The sequence below is a fragment of the Prionailurus viverrinus genome, chromosome B3, assembly GCF_022837055.1.
Source record: "Prionailurus viverrinus isolate Anna chromosome B3, UM_Priviv_1.0, whole genome shotgun sequence".
Lineage (NCBI taxonomy): Eukaryota > Metazoa > Chordata > Mammalia > Carnivora > Felidae > Prionailurus > Prionailurus viverrinus.
Window position 1 is genome coordinate 49,566,760 of NC_062566.1, and position 12,360 is coordinate 49,579,119.

Genomic DNA, 12,360 nt, shown 5'->3' on the forward strand with positions numbered 1-12,360 from the left:
AGAAAAAAACGTATATATATAATAAGAAATGACTAAAAATCATATCAGAAAGGATGAGCCTGTTTCCAAAGGAAAAAGAAGAAGATGGTAGAAAGAATAAGAAGAGAAAAGAGAAGAAAAGAAATGAAAAGAGAGGGAAAAAAAAAGAAACAGACTAACATTCAAAACAGCAGGACAGTTGTCTGTTGGTGCCTGGGACCGGTGGCTGTACTGGTCTGGAGGAGAGGCCTTCTGGTTGGCACAGTGTCAGTCTTCCTCTAGTAGATGAGCAATTGCCAGGCACAGAGGGTTGGGGTTTGGTGTGAACAGGTCCCGCCTCCATTGGGGGCCTGTTGTCCTATTCTCTGAAACCCCACTGTGTTGGTGATGGGGAGAAAAATTGGCGACATCCCAATCTCTCCTCCCCAGACAGGTGTCTGAAACCATGTTGTTCAGGCTGTCCTCCCAGAGCAGTGTGGGCGGCTGGCTTGTCCTGCTCTACAGTTTCCTGTGTCTCCTAGGCACTCAGTTGGGATTTAAAACCAGATATCTTAGGGGATCCCGAGCCATGCAGACCTGGTTCTGGGGTAGTGCCACTCTGCCTTGCCGATATGGCTGGTGCCTACACTGTCTTTTGTACTTTGGGGATCAATATACCCTCTTCCCACAGTACTTAAGGGAGGGGACGGTTCTCTCCCAGGGCACCCCTGGGATCACTACCCCACCCTGTGGCTGGCTCCCCTCCCCTCAGGTTCACACACATAGTGGTGGCTTTGGTTGGGAAAAAGTCACACACTTTTGAAAACTGTGATCTTTAGCTTCTAAAGCTGTTTGTAAAGGAGAAACTGGCTCTGTCTGTATTCCTTCTTCCCCAGTCTGTGGTCTAGAGGGGTTTTTCTCTTGTCCTAACACAATATTGCATCCAAAGCTTCTCTTTCTCTCCCTTTTGTCTCTCCATAGAAGGGGATCCCTCCCCTCTGTGCCCAGGCTGTTTTATCTTCCTTAATTTGCAGACATGCACCTCTGTCCTGCCAAGCTGTTTCCCTCCACCTGTGGAGATTTTTCTGTCACTCCACAGATAGATTTCCTGGGTGTTCAAAGTATTCTAACCTCAACATCACTGTCTTTGAGGGATGAGGGAGATCCCGGTCCCCCTAATTCTCTGCCGCCTTAACTCCTCCCATGTTCTAGTTTTCAGTGTACAAATTTTTACCACTTTGGTTAGGTTTATTGCTAGGTGCCTTACGGTTCTTGGTGCAATTGTAGATGGGATCAATTCCTTGATTTCTCTTTCTGATGCTTCATTATTGGTGTATAGAAATGCAACAGATTTGTGTACGTTGATTTTATATCCTACAACTTTGCTGAATTCATGTATCAACTCTAGCCATTTTTTGGTGAAGTCTTTCAGGTTTTCCATGTAGACTATCATGTCATCTGTGAAGAGTGAAAGTTTGACTTATTTCTTGCCAATTTGAATGCCTTTCATTTCTTTTTGTTGTCTGATTGCTGAGGCTAGGACTTCCAGTATTCTGTTGAACAACAGTGGTAAGAGTGGACATCCCTGTCATGTTCCTAACCTTAGCGGAAAAGCTCTCACTTTTTCCCTATTGAGGATGATATTAACTGTAGGTCTTTCATATATGGCTTTTATGATGTTGAAATATGTTCCTCCTCTCCCTACTTTGAAAAGAAAGGAAGTCTTAACTGTTAGCACCACCAATTGCTACTTGCAGATTAAATTTTCCGACTTGTATACTGTTTTACCCATGGTAGGAAACTGCTGTACATGCTGGTAGAAGCTATGACTGAAGACTGCATGTCTTTGCCAAATAAATTGGTAAATCTAATTATTATGGACATAATGTTATTATTGGTATTTTTATATAACTTTAATGATAGATTCTATGGAGTTTTGTGGGGGAAATATTAATAATTCATTTAATAATTAATAACTAAGTTTTTTATTTTAAGAAAATCTTTCTCTTTAAATGACCTTTTGTTTGGGGACTTTAACTTTTGCTGAAGGAAGACAGATATGAGCAGATCTAGATTCTGATGAGCCTAGTGCTAAATGCTTTAAGAAAGTGCCTGAGGCACTATTATAAGCTGGATACATGTATTAAATTTCATTCCCAAAGCAACCCAGTGGTAGGCATTATAATTATCCTTACTTTACAGATCAGGAAGTTGAAGCATAGATAAGCTCAATACATGCCTGAAGTTTCACACGTGGCCAGTGGTTCAGCTGGTATTTGAATCTAGCATGGTCCCAGATCCTGTGCACTGAATCACTTGCCATGTGTCTCCCTATACTTTTACCTTGGATGTGTTCTTACTCCCTTTAAATGACTGATATAAAAAATGTAGCTGTTGAGGCATCTTACTGCTTCATTTAAGGTCATACACCAGTGTGAATAAATTCCAGAGAGTGACAGCAGGTGTAAGAGGAAGGATATGAGCTTTGTGTTAGAGGGACCCAAGTTTGAATCTCAGATTTGTACTCAACTGGCAGACTGATTGATTTTCAGGATGCTGTTCAACCTCTCTTTGATTGGTTTCCTCATTTGTAAATGGTAAAATATGCAAATATCTACTCTGTAGATTATTTTATTTGGGAGATTCAAAGAGATAAGAATGTAAAGATTTATGGCCATTCAGTGAACATGCTTCTTGCCTTCCCCCCGCCCCCACTTGGTCCCTTCCCTTTTTTCTCTTTTCTTTAGCTGTTGTTCCGCAACAGGGACTCCCTTTATTAACATTTCCCCAATAGACTCTGTGGAGTCTCTATTAAAATTATATAAAAAATTCTATCAGTATTTGTCCATGTTAAATAGAATAACACAAAATTAAAAAAAAAAGTGGTGAGTCTAGGTGCACTTGAGTGCCTCAGTCGGTTACGCAACCAACCTCGGCTCAAGTCATGATCTTGTGGTTTGTGAGTTTGAGCCCCACATCAGGCTCTCTGCTGTAGCAGAGCCTGCTTCAGATCCTCTGTCTCCCACCTTCTCTGCCCCTCCCCAGATCTCTCTCTCTCTCTCTCTCCTAAAAATAACTAAACATTAAAAAAAAACCTTACAGGTGGAGAGTCCATACATTCTTATCATAGAGCAATCTGTATTTTTTATTAACCTTCTTAATATATTGAAGACCACACATTGATCCCTTACAACCTTTATGGATGTCCTTCTTTGATTGGTTACATTGGATAAAGATATTGTAGGTTGATGGAACAGCACACACAAAGGCATAGAAACATGAAAGAAATTATGTTCTATTCTAGAGAAAATATTCCAAGTTGTAGCTAGAGAGTATGATAGAACTTAGAGGTGGGGACCATTTTTTCAGAGACAGATTGATGATAGATTGACAAGTGAAAGTGGCTATCCTTTATCCTGAAGTTATTGGGTGCATGTGGGTGGCCTTCTAAGCAGATGAGTGACAAGCCCAATTCTATGTTTTAGAAATAACATTCTAGTGACTGGATAGATGGAGTATGTTTGATGGGAAAATGAATGTTATGGGGAGATGCATCGGGAGGTTGTTGGAACACCCAAGTTTAGAGATGATGAGGGTTGAACTTAAGGCAGTGAAGCTGTTAACAGTAGATGAGGAAAGCGTGGAATCAAACTGATAGCTCTTTTGGAGGTAGAATGGTTAGGACTCAATTTCTAGCTTGTCTGACTTTCTTGGCCCAGAATACACTCAACTGTGCAAGAACAGAAACTCTTTAAATTTTATAAAACTGAACTTTAACTCCTTTTCTGCCTGGTGACAGAATTAAACTAGGTACTTTTGGATAAGGTCTAAGATGCACAGTTGCCTTACCTGTTACTGATCCTCAGCATCTACCCTACTGGCATCTAGCACTTCCCACTTCTGTGTCTCTGTCTGGTCTCCAGACTCTCTGGGTTGCTGGCTATCCCTCTTGGCTGACTTCCACATGCTTCTGGGGAAACAGGGCAAGTGTGGCTGCTCTTCATCTCTGTATCCAAGAAGACTTGTGCTTTCACATGGCTACCTCTGTTCCTGAAATCCCTTTACTCTTGTATCTTGTTTGTTACCATACTTCAGCAGCAACTATTCCATACTCAGTTTCCCAAAAACTCATCAGAGGATTCCATTACCCACGCACTCCTCCATCCACTACCAATCCAGGTTATGAGTTTTCTTTCTTTTAGTGACTCTCACCAGCATCTAAGCTCCTCTTCATAGTCTATTTCCTCTAGGCTTGGATGGGCTTTCTACTCTATTGCTTATGGCAACATTTTATGCCCTGATTCCTTTAAGGATTAGTCTTAAGATACATGGAGAACTTTTTTTCTTCCCTCTCAAAACCCCATAGTGAAATTCAAGATCAATGCTGCTATCAGTTTCAAGAGTCTATTTTGGTACCTAAAAAGCAAGGTCATGACTCTTTTTTGTTCCCTCTGTATTTGACTGAGATCTCCTGAGGCAAGGTATGTTTCTGAGTAAATAGCATCATCTATGGTAGTGGTGGTGATTACAGAAGGGGTAGGGAACCAAAGTTAATATCTCAAGATTTTATCAAACTACCTATGGCTGACTAAGTAGATGGGATAACTGTCATTATATGGAAGGAATGTGCAGAAATATTAATTCTCATAAGCTGTTGTTGGGAGTGTACGTTGGTAGAAACTTACCAGAGGGCAAACTCGCAACGTATTTCAAAATTACATATATACACTTTTCATCCAATGATCACTACTTCTAGGAATTGTCCTTAAACAAGTGTAAAAATGTTTGAATATGTATATAAAGAAATATTGGTTGCTTTACCAATTATAATAGAAAATTAGAAAATGCTCAAATACCCAGCCACAAGGGATTTTGTTAATTACTATGACATATTTAAGCAATGGAATACTATGCAGTTAACAAAAGTGATTATGTGTCTACTGACATTGAAAAATGTCCATAATAAACTTAAGTGAAAAATGAGATAACAAAGTATCATATATATGATTCCTTTTTTCCAAAGAATGTATTTGTATATATGTATGTGAGTTCAGTGAGAGTTGATGTAAAAACACCCCAAAAAGGTATGTCAAAAGAACAGGATCTAAATGATAGTAGCTATTAGAAGGAAATGAACTAAGTGATTATATTTAAACCTATTAAATGTGTTGAGATTATTTCATAAACATGGATATATAATTTTTATGCATATCATGCATGTAGCTTGTTTCAAATTTAGTGTTACGAAACTGTCTTAGACACTTTGGCTCCTGTGTTAATTTTGCCACCATAACTGTTTTACTATTAAAGGTATGCCCAGAAATCTACAATTAAATGCTGCTATGGCTCCTCAGAAGATTACTGCATTGATTATATTTTGCCAATACATAGATATGTCTTCTGCCCAAAGGAAGACAGACTAAGAATGTAATTTTGCTTGGGCTGACAGCCAACTCACTCCATGTTTCATTTTTGTTGTATTGATCACGTCTTGTTGGAAAAATTCATGTCCTATAACTAATTAAACCATGACATGTCTCCACTGCTTCTGAGGAATACCCCAGTGATGTATCTAGGAACTGACATTTCTTCTTTAATCAGCAAAATATGCGTTACACTTTTTTTGGGCACTACCTGGTAGAAAGTTATCTGTATGGGTGAGCAGAGTTCTCAAATGCAAATGGCTCCAGAACCAGACAGATAATATTAGTTGCGTGATCTGGGCTGTATATAAGACATTAGGGAGTGGTGGAGCCTTGGGTGAAAGTGAAGTCAGGTTGTCCATAAACTCATACAGAATTTTAGAAACACTGTGCAAGCCAAACAAAATGCATTTTGTTCCCCATTTCAAACTTCTAGTCACCCAGGCAAAATATTTTAGTAGGTTAAGTTTCTATCATAAATTTTAGAGTACTAACAGATCTTGGTGATGTTCTAATACACACTGGTGCAGTTGCCCCTGTTTTCGTAGCTGGTGAAAACCAGTCTGATTGGCTGTCCCGTTCCCCTAATTGCTAATAAATATGGGTTTAGGGGTTGAGTGTCTTAGAGATCACATGGGTAGTAAGGGATGGAACTGGGGCTTGAAATCAAAATTTCATGTACTTCCTCCCTTTGTCTACTCTTGGCAGCATGGTCCCATCTCTTAACTGCTCCTCTGGCACTGTTTTTGTCCCATCCTAGAGGAAGCCTGTGGCCTACTCTGTATGTAAATCAACTTAGTGTGGAAGACTGAGAACTGAGAGCTAGGAATTTGAAGACTTAGGTTCTTGACTGGGTCTGTAACTGACTTGTCAAGTAGTTGGAGGTCAGATCACCCAACTGTGGGCACATGAGATGTCAGAGGGTGACCCTGGGCCTGAACCCAGCTCTCCAGGCTCCAAGATCAGTGCTCTTCTATCAAAGTCAGGGTTGTCTTCTTTTAAACATGGTGCCATGTTTCCTTAACAGGTCCAGTTAATGTTTGAAAACAGAGTGCCTTACAAGCACTAACAAATGATCCTTTTCCCTACCATCTCTTTTTATAGAGTGCAGAGTGCATGGAAGCCAGCATGGGCCTAACTGTGCTCTGCTATGTTTACGGTGGCACAGGGCTGTGAATGCCACATTTGCCTCAGCCGTTAATGCGTGTCTTCATGCCAGGATTATAATAGACTGCCCTTCCTTACAAAGCTTGGGGAAAAACAGGCACTCTTTTGTTTTAGCATTTGTTATTTGTGCTCTGTGGTTAAACATTGTGTGTTATGCCCACAAAAACCTATAGTTCCTGTTCAAGGAAAGGAGTCATGAGTAGTTTTCCCCCTCCTCCTAATTTTTTTTTTTTTTTTTTTTTGAGAACCAGCTGGTATTTTAAGAGCTAGGTTCCGGGAAGAAAAAGAAATGATAGCTATAGAGCATGGGCAAAAGTCTGAAAATACGTGAGCCCAGTCTGGTGAGGAGGGTTGTTGGCCCATGTGGAGGGAACACAGTGGGAATTTAAACTGAACTGAAAAAACTGTCCCTTTTCTGCCTGGAGATGTTAAGACAGTTTAGGGGGGGGAAATCCTAAGTAAATAGAATTTCAGCCAATACTTTCATGAACTTCACCCTTCTTTGGAATGTTTTTATTCTCCGGGGGGGAAACAGAGATTGAGTCATTTATACAGCGAGTGAGAACTTTACTAAAAAGGAAACCTCAGGAGATGTTTGCCCTTTGGTGCTTTCCTAAGACCCAATTTATGAGCTCTGCAACATTGTCAGAAAAATGCTCGCTTCTGAGCTTGTTTTTCTAGCTTTCCTTCATTATATGGGACAGTAAATTTTCATGACTGTTTAGGAGGATTCCCTGACATGGTTATCTGATGTAAAGTCTGATTTTCCCACTTAACAACATTGTTTTTTCATGTCTGTTCTCCACACCACCCCCTCACCTTAACTCTCTAAATTTCACACATAGCACTATTACTTTATAAATCTTTTTCTTTGATTCTACAGACTGATTGCTAAATGCATGATATCATTCTTGGAGCCAGAGACATGGAATCTCTGGGTTCCTTGGGTTCCTAAATGCAGGCTGTGATTTTGGTGTTGGACAGCAGAAGGAGATGTTGAGCCAGAAGATAAGGGTGTTTTTGTATGTGTTGTGTGTGTTTTTTTTTTTTAACTTCGCATATAAACAATTAGTGTTGAATTTTCAAATAATTAGAAAGCTAAGGGCTAAAACAGTTGTTTTTATGTAGTCAACATTGCCTTCTTTTTACAACATAAAGACATTTTAATAAATGTTTTCTACCTATGATGAGCCTTTGGGGAACCATTTCATTGTGCTGTAAGCCAAAACATCCATTTTTTTGCCTCTCACTCCCCATGTGCCTCACTCCCCATGTTCCAGGGGCCTCATTTTGTATATACAAGTGGTGGCCCAGTGTATTCATGGCTGGCTTTGGCACTCATCTTGAGGGAGCATCTGCCATGTGGCTCTCTGGTTATGGTTGAAAGTTCTGGAGTCATGTCAGCTTGCCCTATGTTACTTCAAAACCTGTCATCCAAATATCCTTGGAGAGGAAATTTCCCTTCCATTAAAGGCATTATCTGTCCATTTTGAAGAGAAGAGTAAAATGCATCTTCTAAGTATGTTAAGTGACCATACAATCTTTTTCTTAAATAGCAGAGATGGATGAGTGTGAGCAGGATTAATCTACCGCTAATTAGATCTAGGGCACTGGGGTGAGTTTCCATTTAGAACAACCCTCTATCCTTGGTGTCTATATTTTCTTTCTCAGAGATTTATTCTATTGTTTGAATCAATGAATCAATTCATTGAAACAATCAATTCATTGTTGAATCAATGAATCAATTTTCACTTAAAACAGTCCATTATATTCTAATAACATTTAGTTTTATTGTCACATTTTTTTTAAAAATGTGCTTCTTGAAAGACTTGTTTTAAGCCAGATTATATGACAATTTTCTGCAAATTAATGAATTTATTTTATATATTAATGCCCTAGAATTGCTATAAGATCTCTGCAGGAGATCTTTAGTCTTTCCCTTTTTATTATTTAACAATATTTCATGCCAGACCAGTGGTTTTTAAGTCTTTGAAGCACAGACAACCTTATATACCAAATGTATCCAGATTATCTAGTTGAAGCACAGCTCAAGATGGTAATTTAGATTTTAGGTAATTTTAAATGTTCAAAATGATTCTGTTTTCATTATGTTTACACTCCTACTTCCTGGAATTTGCAAATTTGCGATGGCCTTCCAATCACAAAGAACTATCCAACTTGCTTCCTGTAATGGAATCTTATGCCATAGTCTATCTGACTGGTGATGAGCTGAATTTACCTGCAGGCCAGTCTCTTGTCAGAGTAATAGGTATGCTCCGTATACTTGTTATGATTTGTTTCCCCCTTCTCCTTCAAGAAAAGCAAAGGAAAATTTGTTTGAACAAAACAGAAGTTTTTCCAACGGCCATGTAGTTTTTGAAAAACAGCAGCTGGAGTTGGACTCAGTTGTAGAAGAAACCATAACAGGAGATTATGCCTTAATCATCAATGGCCACAGTTTGGTGAGTTTGCTTAAGGCTCTTGTTCTTTCTTTTCCTTTATTCCAATAATTGTCTCTTTTGTGCTGTCGTAATGAGATCTCCTTTTGTGTTTTCCAAACAAATGACACTACTAGAAATGAGGGTATACACGATGATTTCCTGTTTGCAAGGGGAAAGGAAGTTTCTGATACATATTTCATACATTATTGCTTGAACCACCACAGTGAAAGGGAGGTTCCAAAGAAATACTGTATTCACAGAATATCCATCTTATGTGAGTGACTGTAAACCATTAGCAGTATTGTTTAAGTGCTTTTCTAAGGAGAGTGTCACAGCTCACTGTTATTTAATTAAAATAACGCAACTGTTGGATGTATTGCAATTACTGTTTTGCTGATGTTTGTGATTTGGCAGAGCACAACCTGATCTTCATATAATTACCACACCAAATTACTGCCATTAAGATACCTCTGGTGGTTTTTCTAAATAGCAGTATTTTACAGCAATGCCAAACAATTTGCTTTGATTAGGAAATCTGGTTCTTGTCGTAATAGAATAAACTTGCATTGTGCTTTTAATGTAGTTCAGGTTCCAAATCTTGAACAAATATCAAAACACTCCTCTGAGTTTCTAATTTAGAAGACAAAAGCTCTGATTGCACTCCAGTGAAATTATCATTTATATGCCCAAAGAGCTAATCTCACATCTTTCCCCAGCTTTGATGATCATTTTTCACTTTTGGAGTTTGGAAAATAAATGTATCTTCTTGTAGACAGTTTCTTAGAGGACAAAAGAAGTTGGATATGGCTATATTTTATTTTCCCCCTTGTGATCAGCTGTCTGTTAGCTTTTAGTGCTTAGAGCATTATCCAGCTGGATTCCAGACGTAATGATGTGTTGCCTTCTACACCATGGAAAGTTACAGAGCTCAGCTACAGGCCAAGCTCAGTTGAAAGTTTGTCCAGATGACACGAACTTCTCCCTTGCACAAATGAGCAGCAACTGAAAATTATAAGCCTGTCAACTGGGGCTTGGAGCTGGTGGCCTCCAGGCTGAACTTCCCAGGGACTACACTATGGAAAGGTCCCTAATGAGTGGTGCTTTGACTTTCCCTCAGGCTCAAAGAAGCCAGTGTGTGGTGGGTTAGACTACCCAGGTGATAAAATATACTATTCTTCCTTTGTCTCTAAATCTGTTGAAAGGAAGAGCTAAGATAGATGCTCTTCAAGAACCGTTTCAGCTTCAAAGCCTGAAGCTTATGAAACCATTAAATGTCATTTTTCATTTAAGGAGAATTGACCACATTTCTGCTGGTATGGTCAGAAGCTTTTTTCTCTTTCTTTCTTTCTTTCTTTCTTTCTTTTGTTCTTTCTTTTTAAGTAAATCATGATTCCAGTTTGCTTAAATCTTGATGCTTTGTGGAATGTAATTGGGTTTTTCCTTCTCAGAGTCTGACTCTAGGTTTTCACTTGTTGATAATAAAGAAGAAAAAGAAAGAGAAAAGGAGACCATTCTGGGCAAGAAAACCAGTTACATGCTTTCTCTTTCAGAAAGAGAAAGCTAACTCACAGATTCCCTTAGGAATCATAGGCCTTGACGTAAGAATTTTCTACATCAGAGTTATGTTTTATATTCACCCATCCTTTCATTGATACCATGAACATTTATTAGGCATGCTCAAGTCAGGATGCTAGAGCTTGAGGATAAGGATGTGAATAGAACTCGGTTCTTGTTTTAGGGATTGCCATCTAGCAGGAGAGCTAATCTCAAGTGGTATGACAAATACTATATAGAGAAATGAACACAAAGCTTTGAGAGCATAGAGACAGACACATTTAGTTCCTTGTGTGAAAGTCAGGGAAGACTTCCTGGAGGAAGTGATGCTTTCAGGCACAGGACCAACAAGTACAAAGGCACAGAGGCAAGAAAGACCCTGCCATGTTATGGAAACAAGCACTTTGGCATGATGGGAGTACAGAGTAAACTTAAAGGTGGTGGTAGAAGCCAGAACTCAAAAGAAACATAGAGGCCAGATTGTGACAGGCTGTGAATATCTTGCTAGAGATTCATTCAGAGATACTGATGACTCAAAGTTGAGGTGGATTCCTGTTTCCTCTCAATGTGTTTACTAAATAATGTACAATGAGATGTTTTCTAGAAAACAAATCACACAGTTAACTGCAAAGGATTATGCTCTCCTTTCCAGTCATTTCTTGGCATACATAAAGGCTGTGGTTATTTGGAGAAGAGCAAGGCTGGAGTTGGTTGGGAACCCTGCCTGAGACATAGGTTGAATGCCACCCTTTTGCACAGGCTTCTCTTGGTTTCAATCACTTTGTTTTTCAAGGGCTAATCTACAGGTCATCTGCTTTTCATTTGCCCAACCATTAATAACCACAACAACAAACACTAAATATACAAAACAACAATGCAAAGGAAACAAAACTTCCATCACTTAGAACAAAGAAGTCTTCATTGTTATGTAGTTCTTTCTAAACCTGGTGAGATGGTGGGTAGGCTCAGTCTTTTGCTTTTCTCTCTTTTACTGGATTCTGGAGATTTTCTGGCATTTAATTATATCTCACCAATGTAGCGTGATAATGTGTTAAGGAGGACACGCAAGGGCATTGTGTCTTTTTTTTTTTTTTCATTCTAAAATTCCTTGGCACTTAGTAGGAGTTTTGTACTCATCTTTAGTTAGTTGTTCATGTGATTCTGGGTCAACAATGACTTGTTGAAACTTAGTTAAACTGTTTAGAAAATATATCAGTTGAGAAACAAGACATCTCTCATTAATTATTTCTTGTTCTAATCTGGATTTTTTTTTTTTAATAACATAGGCCCATGCCCTAGAAAGTGGTATCAAGGGTGATCTCCTAGAACTTGCCTGCATGTGTAAGACTGTGGTTTGCTGCCGAGTCACCCCACTCCAGAAAGCCCAAGTAGTAGAGCTGGTGAAGAAGTACAGAAATGCTGTCACTTTGGCCATAGGTGATGGAGCCAATGATGTCAGCATGATCAAAAGTAAGGGTATTATTCAGTATGGTCTGCTGTATAGTGGGAGTCCTTGGGTTCAGCATTTGGCAAGATGTAATGGAGGTTGCACTGTAATTTAATTTTCCCACTAGTTCTAAAATGAATACTTTATGGATCCAATGCATTCAGCATTACTAGCATTCATTAAAAACAACAACAACAACTTTGTCTTTAATTAAAAGAAAAAGGCTAAAACAGGATATTAATCACCTTATATTGTGTGTTTTTACACTAGAAAAGGATATTGATTTAGGCTAGAAAAGGATATTGATCACCTTATATTGTATAATAACTAGCTATGGTGTAAGGAATGAACACTGGATCCACAGTCCCAA

At 38.9% G+C, this 12,360-nt stretch overlaps 1 protein-coding gene across 14 annotated transcripts in view; it reads left to right on the forward strand.

Moving 5' to 3' along the window:
- Positions 1-12,360, forward strand: part of ATP8B4 (ATPase phospholipid transporting 8B4 (putative)) — a 268,475-nt gene that overhangs the window by 215,775 nt on the left and 40,340 nt on the right. For all 14 annotated transcript variants that reach the window (XR_007152769.1, XR_007152768.1, XR_007152767.1 and 11 more), the window contains 2 exons: positions 8,866-9,010; positions 11,830-12,013. Coding sequence is in view for 11 of the 14 variants with exons in the window: in XM_047861372.1 (XP_047717328.1) it covers positions 8,866-9,010; positions 11,830-12,013 (329 nt within the window). In the remaining 3 variants the exon portion in view is untranslated. The remainder of the gene's footprint in view (positions 1-8,865; positions 9,011-11,829; positions 12,014-12,360) is intronic.